At 37.9% G+C, this 21,080-nt stretch overlaps 1 protein-coding gene across 5 annotated transcripts in view; it reads left to right on the top strand.

The window, feature by feature from the left end:
* LOC145683431 (uncharacterized) overlaps nucleotides 1–21,080 on the top strand; it is a 479,291-nt gene that overhangs the window by 194,133 nt on the left and 264,078 nt on the right. For all 5 annotated transcript variants that reach the window (XM_081754766.1, XM_081754764.1, XM_081754762.1 and 2 more), the window contains exons 3-4: nucleotides 16,391–16,420; nucleotides 17,206–17,232. In XM_081754766.1, the coding sequence (XP_081610892.1) occupies nucleotides 16,391–16,420; nucleotides 17,206–17,232 (57 nt within the window). The remainder of the gene's footprint in view (nucleotides 1–16,390; nucleotides 16,421–17,205; nucleotides 17,233–21,080) is intronic.

Genomic DNA, 21,080 nt, shown 5'->3' on the forward strand with positions numbered 1-21,080 from the left:
TTTGATTCTTAATTTATCGTTCAGCTTTCTGTACATTCCTCTTTAGTGTCTGGTTTCAATTATATCAATTCTTTAATACTGCTCCAGTAACCTATGAGTTCTCCAATAACCAGTAGGACCCTTCTGATCCCTATACCATATACTTTCACATCAATATATCTTACTCAAATTTATAAGCTCATTTGTTCCTCTGTCTTCTTTATGTAAACTTAGATAGTACTTCTGTAATCCAAACATTTTTTTTCTGATTCCTCGTAATTCAACCTTTAACATTTAAGATTTTGTATAATATTTTTCCTTAGATACATTTCCCAGCTGGTCTCAACTTCTACCAGCAAGAGACGATGATCTGAGATGCCATGTTCAAGGAAAATCTTTGCGTTTTTAGTTCATTTTTAATTAATTCTGAACCATACGTCATCTACCTGATACAAGCGTCCATCTATTACTAATTCAATGTGCAACTTTTACTGTGCATGTTCATGTGTGTCCTATTACTATTTAGTTAAGCCTATGAATTTTTTTCTCGTAAATAGTATTTGTGCACTACTATATTTTATCCAAAATACTACTATAATTCAGAGTAAAATACACATCCATAGCACATATTCTATCTTTAATATTTTTTCTTGTTACATTATGTGTGACATTTGTATTACCTCGAGATATTTCTCATTTCCCTTAAATATGGAGACAGAATCTGTCATAATCCCTTATTCGCTATCTTGTCCTTCATTAGCTGTTTTAGAATCAATATTGCATTAATGTGCCACTTTTTATTAGTTTATTATTCCATTGTTTCATCTTCTATTTTCCTTTGTATTTTTCCACTTGATTTCAATGATTTCAAATATTATATATTTCAGTTTAAATCATTTCTTTCAATCTTCTTATTTTTCTCTTGTAACATGTTATATAAATTCCAAGTTTTATTCCCTATCCTTTCGATCATTTATCGTTTCCCTGTTATGTTTTCGTTGAATTAGTGTTCCCAAATATTTCCCGACGAGATATCTATGAGGAATTTCTAACGTGCAGAAATATATCTCGTTTCCAAATGAGTATCATATATTTTTCTTCTTTTCGTCAGCAGCAACGAAGGAAAATAGTATTGCAGCTTTCCATTGCTTTCTGTGCCATAGTTTTCCATCATAAAGCCTGGAATGATCGTCAAGTTGCAGTACTCTACACTCCGACTTCCACAACTTCAGTATAGAAATAACAGCTGCCAATGCCTAGGACACTCTTTGCTAGTGTTCTATACCAACTTGACATGTTTTGATCTACTGATAGTACAGAAATCACAGACGTAGTTTTAATTGTCAGTATTATACGCAATAATTTCCATCTGACAAATGACATTATCTTTATAATAAATATAGGTCTATTGGAAAGTCAATGTTTAAAAGGTGCTTGATATTGCTAACAAATATCTATATCTATATCTATATCTATCTATCTATCTATCTATGTATCTATCTATCTATCTATCTATGTATGTATGTATCTATCTATCTATCTATCTATCTATCTATCTATCTATCTATCTATCTATCTATCTATCTATCTATCTATCTATCTATCTATCTATCTATCTATCTATATTTGTTACTGAAGCTTTGGAATGTGCATGGATTTTCTCGAAGTTCTACCGTTTTCTCCCTTTTTCTTCGTTCCACCTTCATTCTCATGATCATGGTTTCCTTTAGCCAACACACCATTACCTCGGGACGATAGACTGACCTTTATTCTGGAAGCGGACCTATTTACAATCTCGTTACCATACACTAATATACATTTTAACGATAAACAACACGAACAGAAAGCCATTCTCGACATGTAATGTTTTAATAGATTGAGATTGTTCCTCATCTATTCATTTTGGAAAGAATATTTCATTTGTGATGTTCTTCCTTATAGTATTAAATGACAATTTTAATCAGCCGCTCGTATGGATTTGCAGGAAAGAGGGCAATTGTCTTTCACTGACTTTGTATGAGTCTGAGTTTGAGAGAAGTCACTATACCCATAGGTTTGAGTATCGCATGGAGCAATTTTAGTGTGATTTTAACTTCATTTAATATATGCTATAGTTGAGTAGTTAAAAGTACCTACTATTTATTCAGTGAAGGCATCTTCATATTCTTCTTGACGTTTTGGAAATATCATTCGAACCCTCTTGCCTCTACCCTTCGTTGCCTCCACCCTTTCTCACAAAATGTTATCTGTCTTATATGTCTTATCTGTCTTATGTGCCGATGAGAGACATGTTACTTTATTATTCCTCACAATGAGTCGTCTGATGCTATATGTCCCACGTTTGGCCCAGGCTACATGGAAAACATTTCAGTTGGGTTGTTAGAGAACAGTGGCGAAGGGTGGTAAGGGGCTCTGAGGCCTGGCCTACCCATTTACTTTCAGAAATTATGATTTATAATTAATTCATTTTCCTTGCACAGAATGTATGATAACTTCCAAAGTTGAGAAAATATTTTTTGTCCGATAAATAAATTGTGGTTAGCACCACTGCTGGGAGGCTCAGCGAGCAGCGTCTCAAGCCAATGTCACCTGGACAGATGGCATTGCTCAAGCGACAGTAGAACGACTGCCAAGCTACTCAGAAAATCCCGCGACAGAACTATTGGTATTAAGCTGCGAAAGAGACCGGCCTCAGCGCTTATCGACATTCGTTTCTACATAAAGCATTTCTCTCGAGATCTTCGATTTCGATTCGATATGTCAAACAAATAAAGATCAAGAGAATGTGGGTCCCATTCCGTACCAACTTTGCTTAAGTTTGCGGACTCTAACGCAACGCAAAAGCTGTTACAAGCGATTGTAAAGGTGTTACGCCTATTATCGCAAACTAATTCTCCTTTATTCCGTTACGTTGACGCATACCCATACGATACCGAACTCGTTGTATTTATTAAAATTTACTAGAGAGTGTGTGTGTTTCTGAGATATTGTAAGTGGCATACAAAATGACTTGGTTGAATGTTTGCATGTGTTTGTCATGTGTTTTAAACAATATAATTAAAGACGAAATTTTAAAAGCAGAGTATGTTTCAGTACAAGTACACGAAACAGCATATGTTTCTTGTGAAACTCAGGTAATGTGATAGTCCATCTTCCCCACTCGATCACACCCAACTGAAACAATTAAATTGCATTACGGCGAATTAAGATAAGCTATGAGTCACATACGTGAATTTCATTACGAAAATTGAGATCCGGATCGAATAAATGCTGTAGATGGTCTATAATTATGTTAAATTCATGTGAATTTTTCTTGTATTTCTGTAGTAAATTATTTTCGCCTTATGCAGAGTCGTTTTGACGTTTGATTAGCGTCATACTAAAGGCCTGACTACTGCAGGAAACATATGTTAGTCGAACTCTTTAATATGGTGCTAATCACGCGTTAAAACGACTCTGCATAAGGCCCTTTATCGATAATCTGTTACATATATTGCAAAAGACAATATACTTCCAGTATGTCACGCTTAGCTACAAAGGAGTGATGCAAACATTGAGTGCGTTCACAAAAAACTGTACATAATTCGTTAAAATTTTAGTTCGTTGCAGTTCGGTGATAAGGAAAAGCAAAGCTTAAAAACTACTTTCCTACGAAATTTTGGATATACTTAAAGTTCAGGTGGATGTGATTTATTCTCTTTGGAATCTTCAGAACTACTTGACTGTGAACAGTTTCAGGATTACAATAGTGATTTTGCTAGGACGAAACTAGAGAATCTTAAACTCTGTCCCACTTTCGACGATAATCAGCTGCGGAATGAACTGACAGTCATCTTTTACGACGGAAAGCACTATCTTCGACCTGTCAATTTTGTTCAATACATCTCATCAAACGGCCTGCAAGAAGTGTACCTATAATGACTTCGTTTGTTACATGTATACTCAGGCATTCCAGTTACTACAACACCATGTAAGACAAGCGCATAGGTGCCCCGAAGAAAATCAAAACATTCCATAGGAATATAATGAGTAACAACAGACTTAGTGTGTTATCTTCAATCGCTACAGAAATGAACTCTGAAGGATAGGCTATTAGTCAACGATACAGCTTTCAAGAAGAAAGTAATTGATATATTTGATGAGAAGAAAAACTGGCACTTGGAATTAATTTACAAAATGATATAAGTAATGCAGGTATTATTATTATTATTATTATTATTATTATAGTAATAGAGTTTGATTTGGTTTATTATTATTATTTGGAATAGTATAGGTATAACATTGGCAAACAAAATTGAGTCAGTACAAAAATGTTTTATTAGGTTACTCTGCTATAAAATGAATAGAGATTACTACTCACGTAGTTGTGAATACTGGTGTCAATTTTGGGGATTGCAGGTATTGAGCGACAGGAGAAAACTTATTGAAAGAGATTTTATTAAGAAATTACTAGACAATAGATATCATAGTGAATATTGCTTGCATAATATAGGTATAAGGGTACCAATGTATAATACAAGAAATAGATCAACATTAGTTCATTTGAATCCGAAATTTGCAATTTTTAAGACGATTGACTAATTATTTTATTTTAGTTTAATTTATTTTTTATCAGTAGGTATAAAAGCATGAATTTTAGAGCTTGTCAAATATTATTTTTAGTATTTATGACGACTATTTTGAGACTAAAAGAAATATTTGGTGTTAATTTCACAAGGAATTATTAATCCGATATTATTTTCCTTTATTTTATCATTATGTTTTATTGTTTTAGTATGTAGCTTACATTGTATGTAATGTGTTTATGTTGTCTGATACAGTGCTGTATTTTTGCCGTTAGGCTATTCATGGCACAGAAATAAACATTATTATTATTATTATTATTATTATTATTATTATTATTATTATTAGTGGTGGTGGTAGTAGTAGTAGTAGTAGTAGTAGTAGTAGTAGTAGTATAACATTGTGCCTACCCTGTTGAAACTATCACCCTTCGCCACTGTTAGAGAACCAGGTCCAATCCAGCGGTCTGAAAATTATTCATTAAATAAATCATGCATGACCTGGAAAGCCAAATGAGCCGAACACCGTTCTTCTGTACTTCTTTACGATTCATAGTTCCTTTGTTTTCAGCTGATAAAGTTGCTTTGTTTGCATAATATGTAAATAAGAATGTACTTTCATATATTCGTCAAAAACTAATGTTTGAATATCTCATCCCGTATCATAAAATAAAGGGGTTCGTTCTTACTCTTCCTCATAATGCAATTTTTTCTAAAATGCGAATTCCGCATTTTAGTTGTGTGAACTGAAATCTATCACGCATTTATCTTAAAATAACAACAGTGAGCGAGACGCAGTAGTTAGAAATTATGTCAACAAAGCACGACGTTTCAGATCATTCACTCACAAATTTCGGCCTAAAGGCTTCCATGTGTGGTCTTGCATTGTTGAAATCGTTACATTTAATCCAGCTGGTGTTTTACGAAGCGATACATCGCAGAACAACCGAGCAATGGTAGCACGTTGTCTTACATTTCTTCTCACATTCCCTATGAGTCTTGTTCTTGACTTTCTGAAGCAAACACACGTTTCTTCCCAATCACATATGATTGTTTTATTAGATGAGTCTTACCAAAGATCAGTGGCGGCTCGTAAGTATATGATATGGTAGTGCCAAAACGTACACAATAAAAAAAGCGCATATCCGTAAAAAAGAGTACATGTAAAGGCACGAGTAACATTATTTTATTACAGTCACACACACACACACACACACACATTATATATATATATATATATATATATATATATATATATATATATATAGAGAGAGAGAGAGAGAGAGAGAGAGAGAGAGAGAGAGAGAGAGAGTTATTTAGAATAAAGTTGTTTGTGCCTACAGTAAACTTATTATAAACATAAAGCAGATTTTGTCCAGCTTGCGACCCCCCTTCCCCAAACAACACACAGAAAACAAAATAAAGGATTGGATACATCACAACCACAAATTCGAACTGTTTTTCAAATATATGTTCATGTTAAATTGATGCAATCTTTCCTTATTACGGATTACTTGCTTAACACACAATTTTAAATTAGGATTTGCTTTCCGAAATTTCCTGCTTCCAGTTAGTTTGTCGTCATATGATAGGGATAAAAACGGATATTTCACTAAATTACTTGCCGCATTCATCGTAATGTATTGTTCTAGTTTCACGGAAAATAGTTACAAATATAGAGAAAGAAGAAAACAGCACTACACTTAAATACTCAGCATCAAAACTTCTCAAAAATATATTATAGGTCTATACACACCACATTCAACACCACAAACACTCAGGAGCACAATGTGTTTATGTTTCAATCAGGGGGGATCATACCTGGGTTGACAACAAAATAATGAAATAAATTCCAAATCGATTTTTGGGAGGGTCAAATCTAGATGGTACATATTGGTATGTAATAAGTAACTAGTTTGGAAACACTGCAATAGGAACAAGTGAATCAGGAGTCATGTGTTAGAATTCCAGGCGACTTAACTCCAAACCAAAGCCCCCTTTCCTAGAGCATCAAAACATAAGACGAAACAAATCTCCCGCTTCGAGCCACCTTTGATCGTGGCACAAAACGGTAGTTATTTCTCCGTGCTTTCCTCCAGCTCGCCAACTAACGAGCATGCGCACAAACCATTTTTAGAACAGTCGGGAGAGCACGGGAGAACTTGGCACAACACAGAGTAGAGGTAGGCCTATGTACTGCTAGCGTGCGAGTAATTCTGAGCGCATTCAATCACTAAGAGCGACTCAAACCAGCTTCTCATGAGCAATGATGACGTTGCAAGTAAAGTATTGTGCATAAAATTAAAAAGTTTTTTTTTTTTTAGTAAGAAGATGCAAATATTATTTATATTATTTTTTGTATTATTTGTGGTAGTGCCACGGCACATTGGCTCCCCTTCAGCGGCCGCCGCTGCCAAAGATATATTTAAACGGAGTCTTTACGTGTATTATTATTTGTCCTTTGTGTGATACTTCAGGTTCCTACGGGTCTCGGTGGCTCTGTGGTAGGGCGTTCATCTCTAGTGCATGGTTTCCTTGTTTCGATTCCAGCTCGCGCCAAGGGACAAACACCATGTGCATGGGTTTTCTCGGGGATTTCCGGTTTCCTCCCACTTTCTTCATTCCACCATTTCATTCATTTCTCTTCATCACCGTCTTCTTTTGCTTTGTCGGCATAATCGTGGGACGTAAAACTTACTTAAATATTTCATTTAATTTCATTTTTCAGGTTCCCAAACATATCTCACGAACCACTACTCATATGTGCAACAGCAACCACTCACATCAGCCCTAACGTCACAACCGAAATGTCCTGAATGTTGGGATATTTTTATCAATACCACAACTTAAATTGAACAGATGTTGCTCTCTGTGATACTCAAAGCTAGTGGTACTGGGACTTATCGGACACTATATATGGACAGATGTAATGATCTGACATAATGCCATTTAAAGAAGTATAATTTTATATTGGACCGGCTACACTGCTAATCTAATGGGGTTGCAGATACGTCAAACAATGCCGATATTTCCAGGGTACAACATTTCAATTCTTTTGTTAATAACTTAAAACTTGCAAGAGTTTATCATTATATATAGTATATTTTTAACAATGGTACGTGAAAATGCTAATGAAAAACGTTGAACTCTACTTGTATCGGAGGGATTTGCCCATAATCCCGAAGAAAACCGAAATGGCGTATCTCATTTGAACAGTTCTGTGTAATGAATATACTTGTTTTTGTATGTAATTTTATAAGTATTCCATGGCTCGTTTTATGGAGTGAAGGATTTTTTTTTGCTAGCCGTAGCTAGCACCCACCCAAAGGGTTACGCCCTTTATTTGGGATGTGAAGTTACTATTCATTTTGATTTAGGGGTATTATCGAGGGGCAAGGAGGTTCTATATAATCTTTATTATTATTAAGTGCATTTAAGTACAGGTCATTATGGCCGTTAACCATAATCATCAGGAAAGGTTAGGAATACTGTCTTTTAATTCATTATGACATTAATGATAGCAAAGCAGTGATGCAGGGTGAATCCATGAGGTGCACTAGACAACACAACACAACATAAACAGGATTAGAGAGACGAATGTAGGTTATCTTCTGTCCAGGGGCTACTCTGGACGCAATGAAGGCGAGGGGGAGCCCTATTAGTATTGGAAGGTCACAGTGCAACATATGATGGAGTGATGTATGGGGGTGGAGTAGGAACGAGAAAATCTTCTAGAAGTAGTAGATCGGGACTATTTGACGGAAGAACATGATGATACAAAGTATAGAGCAGGGAAAGTGGAGAATGTCGGAGAGTAACAGAGGGCTTACGAAGAGTGGCTTCGTGGTGCATTGCATCAAAGAGTAGTGAATGGTGATTCTGGAATCGCTTCGCAACGTACCTGAGCCGGAGATCTTCGAGATGATAAAGTATGTGGCGAAAAGGCGTTCTCTCGTATAAGTCTCTGGTGGGGCTTGGTAATTTAATGCGAAACGCAAGGAGTAGGGCGTGACGCTCAAGAATCTGGAGTCGGCGGTAATATGACTCAGGTGCGGAGAGCCAAGCTGTAAAACCATAAGTTAAAACGGGTCGGAGAAAAGTTTTGTATGTGTTTAGAAGAATGTGAGATTTCAAACTCCAGGTTGTCCTAGTGAGGCGGCGGAGGAGGTTCAGGCGGTTAGTAGCTTTGAGAATGATACCTTTGAGATGTGCAGACCATTTGAGATGAGAGTCAAAGGTAATACCAAGATACGTCACCGTGGGACTAGCGGCGAGGGGTGTACCGTCAATCGTGACGTGGAGGTTGGATGGATTTCGATGTACACGACTGCGTTTGCCTGGTGGCAGAAAGAGTATTGCTTGGGTCTTGCTTGCATTAAGTTTGAGACGCCACGTTTCACACCACTGAAGGAAATCATTTATGGCCGCTTGAAGGATGCGGTTAATATGTTGAATAGTATTACCTATCGCCAAGAAAGCCGTATCGTCTGCATACTGAAATATACTGACATGTGGAGGAAGGGCAGGAAAGTCTGAAACATACAGTAAGTAAAGCAGCGGCGAGAGGGCAGAGCCTTGGGGAACACCAGAGTGGATAAACACAGGGTGAGAGAGAGTATCATTAATGGAAACATAAGTGAGACGGCTAGAGAGAAAATGGTACACGAAGCGAATATAGCAGAATGGAAGTCTGAAGGAAAATAGTTTGTATAGAAGGCCTAGATGCCAGACTTTATCAAAAGCCTTTTCTAAATCGAAAAGGACGAAACAGGAAGGCTTGGATTGGTTAAACTGAGCAGTGATTAATGTGGTAAGACGTAGGAGTTGACCATTAATGCTACAATTCGGTCGGAATCCTGCTTGATGTATGGGAATGAGGTTGTGATCGGCGAGATGTGTGTGGAGGCGTGAGACTAGAATTCGTTCAAGCATCTTACTGAAAACAAGGGTGAGTTGATAGGTCGATAGGAGGACACAGATGGAGCTGGTTTGTTCGGTTTCAGGAACATTAAAATTTTGGATGTTTTCCAATCGTTAGGGATAAACCCAGTGCGAAGAATGAATGTGAAAATGAGAGATAAAAGATAGTGGAGAATGTACGGTCCCTCTTTGATATGGCGATATGTGATTGAGTCCAGTCCGGGAGCTGTATTACGTTTACGGGCAACGATAGTGGTAATTTCTGTGACGGTGATAGGAACTGTCAACGGCGAATCGTCTGGCAGAACATGTTGAACATTTGGTTGAAGTGAGGGCGAGTCAAAATTTAGTCGAGCTGTAGGATGAGGACGGAGTGAGAGAGTAGGTCCAAGGGGCGTGAAGACGTCTTGGAGTTGGGTAGCAAAAGCATTGGCTTTTTCTTCGTCAGTGAGTAAGGGCGTATCGTTAACAATTAGTGGGTAAGATGTGCGTGTGTTTTTGCCGGTGAGCTGATGAAATCTTTTCCAGTATTGTGTGGGGTGTGCTGTATCAGATAGATTATTGCAAGCTTTTATCCAGTTTCTGGTCTTGTATGCAATGATGTAATTATGGACTGCCCGTTGGTATTGGCGATTCCAGGTTTCCTGTGTGAGTGAAATCTCGGTAGAACTGGCGGGAGCGGCGTATTAAAGGGAGATATTGTGGAGGCAGCTTAGGTCTGTAGGAAGTAATTGGCGTCTGAGGAATAAATTTAGAGGATGCCTGGTGTATACTGTCAGTGATTGTATGCAGGATATGATAGAGTTCTGTTTCTGTGGTAGGAGCTGGTACAGATTCAAGCCTATTGGAAAGAAATTCTCTATATTGTGGCCAATTTGCACGATCGAAACGTGCTACTGAGCGGGGAGGAGCTGGTTGAGGTAATTGAGGAGGTCCTTGAAGTTGAAGAGTAAGTTTGACATGGACATGATCGCTCCCCAAAGGATCAAGTACAGTCAGGGTAAGCTTAGTAAGAAGATTGGACGAAGTTATGACTATATCTGGGGTTGTATTGGAGGATGGTCGTATCGGCTTAGGGAGAGTGTGAAAGAATCCTGTCGTGTGGGTCTGAATATAATGGTGAAAAGTGAGGTTTTGGTGATCGGAACGGCTGTGGTAGTTAATGTCGGCCATGATAATGTAACTGCGAAAGTGGTCTGATATATATTGAAAAAGACTTAAAGGAATAGGTTGGCCGGGTCGGATATAGATGGTAGCAACAGTGATGTAGCATTGTTTGAAATATAAAGTGGAAATGAGATGTTCAGGCAGCGTTCGGTCACCAGTAGTATGTATGTAAGCAATGAGAAATAGATGGGGGGAAACCAATAGCCACACCGCCATTGGCACGCCGAGCTGGGACGGCATTATCATGGCGAAGAAGATGATAGGATAGAACTTTACAGGAGAGTTTCGGGGTGAGGAATGTCTCATTAAGCAGAAAACAATGGATGTGTTCCTCAAGGAGCAGCTGTTCGAACAGAGGCTTGTGTTTATGGAGGGAGCGAATGTTCAGAAATAAAAAGTGAACGGCCATAGTGAAGAGAAATGAAAGTAGATGGTGAAAGAGATTATACTGCAGATTCATGAATAGTAGAACAAAAGTGAGCATACTTTTGTTGGAATAGGTGTCAGTGAAATTAACATGCAGAATGGTTTTAGCGGCGAGTTGTATTTGTTGGAGAATGTGCTGACGGAGGAAAAGATGAATATTCTGTAAGGTGACTGTAAGAAATGAAAGAAATTGATCGATGGTAATCGGTTGGTGGGCCGAGCTGGGAGGCGGTGTGGTAGAATCAGTATTATGTATCCGGATTGGAAAAGTGAGTTTAGGTTTGAGTAAGTCTGCCGCGGGTTTAGCCTTACATTTGTAACTGTATGTGGGATGCTGATCTGGGCAGGTTGAACATTAAGGTGCATTCTGTAGATTAGTGCAGGACTTGGTCGAATGGGGGCCAGCACAATATCCGCATTTGAAGGGGTTCCTGCAATCATTAGTATGGTGCGAATTATAGGCCTGGCAGCGCTCACAACGGACAGGAAGGGGGGAGGTGAGCGAGAAGGTTCTACTCGATGTCTTTTTAAGAAAATGAATGCACCATTATGAAGAAGGTCATCTACCGTCTCTTGACTATTAGTGAGAACACGGACCATGTAAGTTGATCCGGATGTGTTCTTAATGCGAATGCATTTAATGATTGAATGGCCATCAAGTTTTAGTTCGTCAGCTATCTCGGCATCTGTATATTGTGGATTGACTCCTCGGATGACGACAGACAGAGCTGGAGACTTGCGAGGAGGTGGAGGCTGCTTTGCCTGATTTGATGTAAGCTTCTGAATGTTAGCAGAGGCGCCGAAGATCTCGAAAGAGTAGGTGTTTCGAAGTGTAGAGGCCATGTTTGGATCGGTCGAGCGAATAATAACACCATTCTTGGTAGGTATTAGCTGTTTAACTTCTGAGCGTGGAACATACTTAAGCAGACGTAGGTAGATTTGCTTTAGATCATGGTACTTCGCGTTGTAATTCGTAAGTAGAAAAGAGTGAACAACTGGCTTAGATGGTGGTACTTTATCAGCGGTCTCGGTCTCCATGTTACTAGATGTTGCTGAGGACTCACTTAAAGTATGATGACGTTTGGTTGGTGGTGTCATCTGAAGCGCAGCAGCAAAACTAGCAACGGTTGAAGAGTGAGCCGTTGGACTACTCGGTTCTGACTCTTGGCGGGCTTTCCGTTTGTCGATCTTTGCCGCCGTCAGAGATGGACCCTGAGCAACAACAGAAGGTAGACCAGTATGACCGGAGAGTTGTCCAGAAGCCATAGCAAAGGTCGTCAACAAGGTTACAGGTTTGAAGACCACCCGTTTGGATAGTGGTCTACGTGGGCCAAAGAGGCTATCAACCTGCGTAGGTATCTGATGAGTTGGGCTAGATAAGTCTCTCAACCGATACACACAGGAATCAAGCTTCAGTGACCAGGAGTGAGGATAGGATATAACAAAAATCGTCACTAAGCTCTAGTGGCGCTTCAGAGCAATATTAAGTCGTAAGACTTTATCTATGAGTATTTGTCTTTGCCTTTGAAACAAGTAATATTATCGAGTGTATTGTAAACTTAATGCATATAATTTGGCTGAGATATTTAATGAAATATCACTTTTCTATTTATAATTTACAGATAAGATATTAATATTCTCTTCTTGATTACGAATGTTAGTCCACTTGTATCGGGCGGTTTGCCCATTCCTTAAAACAAAATTGCAATTGTGCTACTGATTTGAATAGTTTTGTAAAATGTATAATATGTAATATTATAAGATGTACAGTATTACATGACATATTATAGAAGTGAAAGAGAATATTATATCTTATATCCGTATGAAGTTCTAAGAATTTATCTGAGAATCGTTCTCTTTATCATTTAAGTGCAATGTTATAATATAGAATATTGTAAATTTAATGCCTATAATTTGGCTGAGATATTTCATGCATTATCACTTTTCTATTTATAATTTGTAGAAAAATTTAATAATATATTTATAAAAACTACTTTATCACTACCACTTCTCAAAACATTTGACTCGTTGGGTGTCTAGTTCGTATTAAATTATTTTCCATATCTGTTATCATGGGTGGTGGACCACAAACATACACCTAAAGCGATCGTTTGTCAAACTGTGCCACACATGCGTTGTTCTTCCATCCTGCCACCGACAAGTTCTGTAGAATTCTCGTGGGAAGCATCATACTAAACACTTCCAAATTCATTGAGACTAAAGTCCCAAATTAGTGCTTTATCTCTCTTCCACGGTAAAAGAGTCATCATATCTGGTCTTTTCCCATCTGTTCTGCTACACCCTATGGGTTCTCTTATTGCAGGTATACCGGCTGAGATTAGTGCTGTCATTATAATGTCATTAACATTTGAATAGCTAGAGTGTCTACCTGCACTTTTGGAACTTGAAGGGCCGTGTAAACCATTTTATTTACTTCGCTCTTACATGCTTGATCTTTGTGGTCCTCACATAAATCTCCCCTAGACCTGACGCAATGGCTATTCGGAAGCATTCATTACTTAGGTAAAGGCCGAGCGTAGGCGAAGGTAGGGCTTTGAACCAAGCACCTGCTCCTAAGGAGGAAGCAGAGACTAGTCTGGCTTTGTCTTCTAAGTTGTCTGCCGACTGGAGTAAAAAGAGAGGTGTGATTTAATGATATGTATATCCCATTTGATTTGATTTGATCTGGTGTTGATTTCGGGTAATTCTAAGTCAACTAATATCGACCAAGTTGTAGAGCAATCCATAATCTCAGGAATTCAATGAGAAAGTATTCGTGTTGGAGAAGTGATTCGATTAGTCATTTCTAACCATAGAATGATGCCAAGAAGATGGGAATAGCCATAACGAAGGCTCGTCGGATGCCTAATCCTCCAAAATTGACCAGAATAGAAGCCTGTAGCCATGTATTATGAGGAAGAAAACAATTGAGGCTGGATTCTAAACCAGATTTGATGAAGTTATCGTAGTGTTGAAATAGAATTCCTTCTCTCCAAGAAGGTGAACATCGTAGAAAGTAGAGTAACCTTGACATTGTAAAAGAAGTTCTTAATAAATAAAAAGCTGAGTGAGCCAAAATTAGTGACAGTCGTGTAAAATTATTCTCCAGCTTGGTAGTCTTCTCATTAATAGACATCTCCTTGCTTCAGAAGAAAGGGCTGAACCCAAAAGAAAAGCGTTTCAGGGCGACATTAATTGAATGCCTGGAGCCGCCTCATTAAACATGGTGAAAAATATATGTCTGCTCTGGAGGTGTTTCCAGGAAGCTAATCTCACATTTAAAGTAGTTTAGTTGGAGGTCTATTAAAGATGCCTTTGTATCGATTTAGTATGGTATCCTGGTCTCCAGCTATAGTGCCATCCTCCAAATACCATATATTAAAATCTGTATTTATATTGTTGACGATTGGTTGTAGCGTTAAGGCAAATAATGCAGGACCTAAAGGGTTCCCTTGATGAACTCGTCTTTGAGATAAGATTATGTCTGTGCCGTATAATAAGTAACTGACTTGGGCATAACTCTGGAGTACGTAAGGATAAATGGATGTAAAATTGTTCTCAACGGCAGTGAGCATTGCGTTCCGGTCTCCTTCGTTAAAAGCATTTCTAAAATCAATCTTTAGGAAGGTTTAGGTTTCTGATGAAGGTAGGAGTAATACATACATGCAATGTGTGCTGCAACTTCAGCCTCATATTGAATGCCTACTCCTAGTTGATGCGGAGAAAGACGTTGAAGTAGCTGACTTTTATTCCTTTCATATATTATTTTAGAAGAAAGTCTTCTCCATGTGTTTCCAATGACAATTGGTCTAATCCCTCCACATTTCTTTTTCAATGTAACAAGAGAAGCTCCGAAGAAAATTAATCTTATTTCTACTGGCACTTTTGACAAAATCATTGAGAGAAATTCACAAGTGACCTTGGTAAGGCGATCTTTAGAGTCATGAATGTTGTAAAGAATTAAGTCCTTGAGTACTTAAGGGCGCATGCTGTCTATTCTTCCAGCTGAACAAGAATGGAAGGATTTGAGCGCTTTTGGAAAGTCTCTAGATAAAACTTGATTAACTTTGGTATTATGATCTAAGTTACGTGCAGTAAATGTGTAAAAGTGTGGAGGATATTTTTCTTTTAAAAATCTTAAATAGCAGGATCTGATGGAACAAAAGAATCCTCAGAAATGAGAAGTCTGACAGCACCATGTATGTCACCATTAGTTAGTTTATTTTTGATATATTTGATGAAGATGACATTAGGTGATTTGTTAAGGCTTCTATTACGTTTGTTTTTGTTCGTCATTAACTTATTTAAATTAGTTGTATCGTCGTGAGAGCTATTTGACCAGAGTTGAACTCTTTGTTTCACCCATGTGGTGAGATTAGAGTTTTTTCGGATTGGGTAGGCATACTAAGAGTAATGTAACGAAATATTAGGAGTTCGGTCCAATCTTCTATATTATTTGAAGTTACAATCCTCTGGAGAACTTCGATAAGAGCTTCAGCCACTGCATGTCTTGCTCCTCGAGAAACTAGACGAAAAATGACTACTGATAATTTTAGGGTTCCCAAACTATCAATAAGTTTCGAACTTACAACCTCTCCAAGAGAAACGTTATCATCTGAATTTAAGTCTCCATTGTTTGAAATAATACTAGTTGAAGAATGTCTCGCACTAAGCTTAGATGCTCTCTTTTCGTTATGACATTAATTGTTGTGATTCGTCAATCCTCTCGAGTTGGCGAAGTATTTATTACATTTGGAACAGAGGACATCTCTGGAATTAAAACTAGTTCCATTAGGTGTGCAAGATAAATGTTTAGTGATTGATCATTGTTTCTTCATTGTTGGATTATTTAAACTTAGACTTGAAAGATATTGTTACTGTTGAAGAATTCGAAATTTTTAACTGACATGCAATTTAACGAATAATAACTGACATTCATTTTGCACTATGAAACAAAACACGAAAACAGCACAAAATGAAAAAAAAATCCACTCTGTTCCCTCAACCACCCACACAGGGCAAAGCACCGCACAAAGAAGACTGCTCCAATTACACAAAACTGCAATGAACGACAAAAGGAAGATGACACCAAACACCAGACTCACTCCCAGTGCCTGCAAATCATAAAATGTCCTCAGAGTCACCGGAACATGTTGAATGTTAAATCAAAACACTCTCCTCATCATTAAACCACACTTTCCAACTGAAAATGAAGCAAATTCACGGAGCGGTTCAAAAGCACGTCTATACCGTTTAACAATAACAATATCAATAACAATTGTAGAAAATGTATTACAAATATCTTCTTGATTAGAGTATGTTTTATTTCCTTATAGGAGTTGCTAGCTACCGTCGTTCTCGATTGGGTAAGAGCTAACATTTCTGTAATACTATGTTTCATAATTTTCTTATTTTTGAAAGAAGTATTCATTGTTTGAAGTCAGTAATAATCTTACGTAGTTATTAGTTTAGAAAACATGACTAATTAATTAAATGCATAAAATGAGTAGGGTTATCTCTTTAAATCCACTTTTCATTCAAAGACACAGACAAATCAAGCTTTAATCTCATTGAAATATTTCCTTTTATAATTCTTATCAATCTAGCTTACAAGGCAATGTGTAAAAAAGTGAAAAATAAATCTACATACAAATATTCAGATATAGATTCTACATACTCGCCGTTTAAGTTATGATCATTATTTACCATGTAATTATGATTATTAAAGTAGTTAAGAATGAGTCGAAATACAAATGTTATTTTTCATCTTCCTTTCTTAATAAGCAAATTGAAGTGAAAGCAAATACCTTTATTTACTATTAATGTTAAAATTGAAAACAATTCTGTGTTAAGTTCTACAATACCTAGTTAATAAACTTATGCACAGAAGTAAGTGATATCAAATTTAAAACATGACTGAAATATTAGAGTGAATTAGGAGAATGAATAATGCGAAAGTTCTTGAAGCTGGTTTGCAAAAAGAATTAAATTTATGACACATTTTTTGCAGTGTTAGTTTCTTACTTACTAGTAGATTATACTTTGATAAGCAACTAAAATTACTACCCATCTCGTAATTACTTCTAAGTTAATCATTTTTATGAATAATTTGTGATATTCTCGTCACACATATTTTACAACTTCATTTTAGGTAACTCGAATATTCCACTATCAGATGGTAAGTATTTCTAATTTATTATTAAATATTCCTATTTCCAAAAAATTAATTTCTCATATTACTAATACAAAAAATACTCATGCTTTTAATTCAAAAAGTAATATACATATACTGATCTAAATACTATCACGATAAGATGGAACCGATCTCTGATACACATTCCATGAATTAATAATCGCCTCCATTATTCGTCCGGAACCGTCATGGAACCTTCTCTTGTAAAGTGTGCACTGAAAGCTCCCCTCTGTTTAACTTCAGCTTTATATGTGTGGTGATCCACTACTTTTAAAACAATTGGTCATATGACTTGGGTGTGTTCAATACAGCCGCCATCTTGGACTCCAATATGGAGCCACGAGACTGCATCCATTTATACTTAAATCATAATATCTCATCACAAAACTGAGATACAAACGTTGTTTTGGTGCCAAATTAAAGGTAGTTCATGTTTCAAGTGATCGGAGTCAATAACAGTCCATTATTTTGCTGACATTTTTAACTATGGCGGCTATTATCGAAAAAATAGTTTTCTCGGTTTCATTATGGTCATTTCATAGCAGATTACTACGAAACTGACAAAGATAACGGAAAAACACCTTGCAATAAACTTTATTGCGTAGAGTCTTACCTTTCAAATGATAGTTGTGTTATTCCAGTATCTTAAAAGCTAAGGGTACTAGTTCATTTTATGTAGCGCAAGATGTTGAATTGTAAGAACTTAATTTCGCTCAACAAAATGGCATGCGCAAGTACTCCTACAAATAAAGACGGAGAAACATTTGAAGAGCTACTAGTATTGTAGTACGTTATTTTGGGAACCCTGCACCTTCTGGTGAAAGTAGAATTTGGACATTGACCTACAATGATATGATCAATATGGCGCCCAAGCGAGAGCGTGATGTGGTCCCATGTGCATTGAAAGGTACCCTCTGTTTTAGTTCAGATTCATGTTCGAGGTGGGTAAGGCCCCATCTGGATTCCAATATTGCCACTCTGTCGCCCTGTGTATTTTGCATTAATGTTCCCTATGTCGTAAAATTTCGTGTCCGACTAAAATAGTCATCTAAACAAAATTGAAGAAAATTAAAATTACACAAATGCTTTCCGATTTCTGCTCAAAAAGCACAAGCTTTGGTATGAAGAAAGAGATTACAGAATAATCGTTAAAATGTTCGGCTGTTGTTACCAGACAAATTGAAAAAAAATCTTCATCTGGTTTGGAGCTTTCCGCTTCTCAAAAAAACCGTGACCTGTCTCGGCGATCATCTTCTAGATAGTAGTTTAGAAAATTTGTTGAGACATGAACATTTAGACCACAGGTTCTGAAGAGTATTTCAAGTGGAACTCACTAACCATGAGGATTTAAAAGTTTCAACATCACAGCAGAAGCAATGCTGCGCTAACGCGGTTACCATTTCTTGAACAGACAAACAAACGAGAAGCAAAGAATTGGCAGTGTCAGTATCCCTAATGAATTTATCCGTTGATTCCAAATATACAACTGAAACAGAAAAATGTGGAATCGGTAAACGATCAGTTGTCTGCTTATAATGAATTATTTAAGATATTTGTGGATAATGGCTTCCAGAATAGTGGCATATTCAAATATTGCCATCAGTTTGTGTCTTATCTTTCTCCAGTGTAACGAAACTTAACTCGTGTACTAAGGAAAGCAAACTGGGAATGTTTGTCGGCGCAGTGTCCAAGGCGGCCTCCATGTCTTTTTTGTTTGATAATATCAAACATTCCAGGTGGGGAGCAGCCTTTCTACAGGACTGTCTGAAGTTGCAAAACCATTTCTCCACAATATACGATGACTTTGTTACTGACGGGATTGTAGCGAAAAGCACGTCTCGCAAATTCAGTTCTATTCCAATTGTTTATGGGTTGGAACCACGGGATACGGACAAAATCTCGCGGCCGAAACATCGCCGTCCAAAATCTCGCCGGCCAAAACCTCGCGGGACAAAATCTCGCCGGGCCAAAACCTCGCGTGGCCAAAACCTCGCCGCCTAAAACCTCGCGGGACAAAATCTCGCCGGGCCAAAACCTCGCGTGGCCATAACCTCGCCGTCCAAAACCTCGCGGGACAAAATCTCGCCGGGCCAAAACCTCGCGTTGCCAAAACCTCGCCACCCAAAACCTCGCGTGGCCAAAACCTCGTCGCGAATGAAACTTTTTTTAAAAATTTACCCAATGAGTTTCTTAATCTGCAATTCCACATTACAAATAATAATAATAATAATAATAATAATAATAATAATAATAATAATAATAATAATAATAATAATAATAATAATAATAATAATAATAAGAAGAAGAAGAAGAAGAAGAAGAAGAAGAAGAAGAAGAAGAAGATACAAAAAACATCGTGTGCATGGGCTTTCCCGGGTTATTCCCGTTTCCTCCTACTTTCTTTATTCGATCATTTCCTTCATCCTGGTCATCTACGTCTCCTTTAACCTACAGGACATAATCAAGGGACGTCGTAAAAACTCATATATTATTTCATACTTTCATAAATATTATTAGATTTTTGTTGAAATTTTAAGTTTTTGGATGGTCCAAAGTTCACGAAACTAACCCCGTTAGTTGTCATTGCTTTCCTTATGCAGACTTTCTTTCCCTATAACCAGTTTAAAAACATCCTGTCGTCCTATCTTCACATTGAAATCCTCTAATACAGAAATAGAATTTTCATATGGTATCGCGGGACTTGGTCAAATACCCGTGATACTTTTTCTGAAACAGCATCTTTTATACCGTCATCCTTATCATCTGTGGGAACATTTACATTTTGGTCAGGCGAGATTTTGGGTATGGCGATATTTTGGGGCGCGAGGTTTTGGCAAGGCGAGGTTTTGGCCCGGCGAGATTTTGGCCCGCGAGGTTTTGGCCAGGCGAGGTTTTGGCCCCGCGATGTTTTGGGCGGCGAGGTTTTGGCCCCGCGATGTTTTGGGCGGCGAGGTTTTGGCCCGGCGAGATTTTGTCCCGCGAGGTTTTGGGCGGCGAGGTTTTGGCCAGGCGAGGTTTCGGCCCGGCGAGATTTTGGGCCGCGAGGTTTTGGGAGGCGAGGTTTTGGCCAGGCGAGGTTTTGGTCCGCGAGGTTGTCGCCGCGAGGTTCTGGCCGCGAGGTTTTGTACCCAAACCTGGAACCACACCACAATAAACCAGCCAAAGGACGTGGAAATATAATTGTATGCACACGAAGAAAAGAAGTAGTTGGTCAGCTTGATAATCAAACACAAAACACTTACTTCTCGCGCAATGTGTGTGATTTTATGGACGAAGATGAATGTTCTGTACACCATGAATTTCCATCACCTACAATCAGTAAGAGATTAGAATCTTGTTAATGCCTTGATAGAGGTCATTCTGGAAAGAGGAAATACTTTCTTGTTTGTATGAAAATAACCGGGAAAAGTAAAATTAAGGAACTTCGTTACTGGAGAGGTGGTGGACGATGATACAACCTCGTTTTTACTTAAGTTTATCATACCCGATGATATTTCTTTCAATAATACTTCACCAGGGGGGCGCGGTGGCTCAGTGGTAGATCGTTCACCTCTGGTGCTTCGGGTCCCTGGTTCGATGCCAGCTTGCGCCGTGTGGACTTTGTGGTGGACAAACACAGTGCTCGTGGGTTTTCTCGGTGTTCTCCCGTTTCCTCCCAATTTCTTCATTCCACCATTTTTCATTCATATCTCATTATCACCATCTCCTTTAGCCTAATCGGCATAACCGTGGGACGTTAAACTTAAAGATTTCATTTCATTTCAATACTTCACCAAAAAATCAAAGGCATTAGTGGATCCAATTAAGAAAAGAAAGTGTGAGAAGAAAAATAA

Source organism: Thermobia domestica, chromosome 4 (genome assembly GCF_964235325.1).
Source record: "Thermobia domestica chromosome 4, izTheDome1.hap1.1, whole genome shotgun sequence".
Classification (NCBI taxonomy): domain Eukaryota; kingdom Metazoa; phylum Arthropoda; class Insecta; order Zygentoma; family Lepismatidae; genus Thermobia; species Thermobia domestica.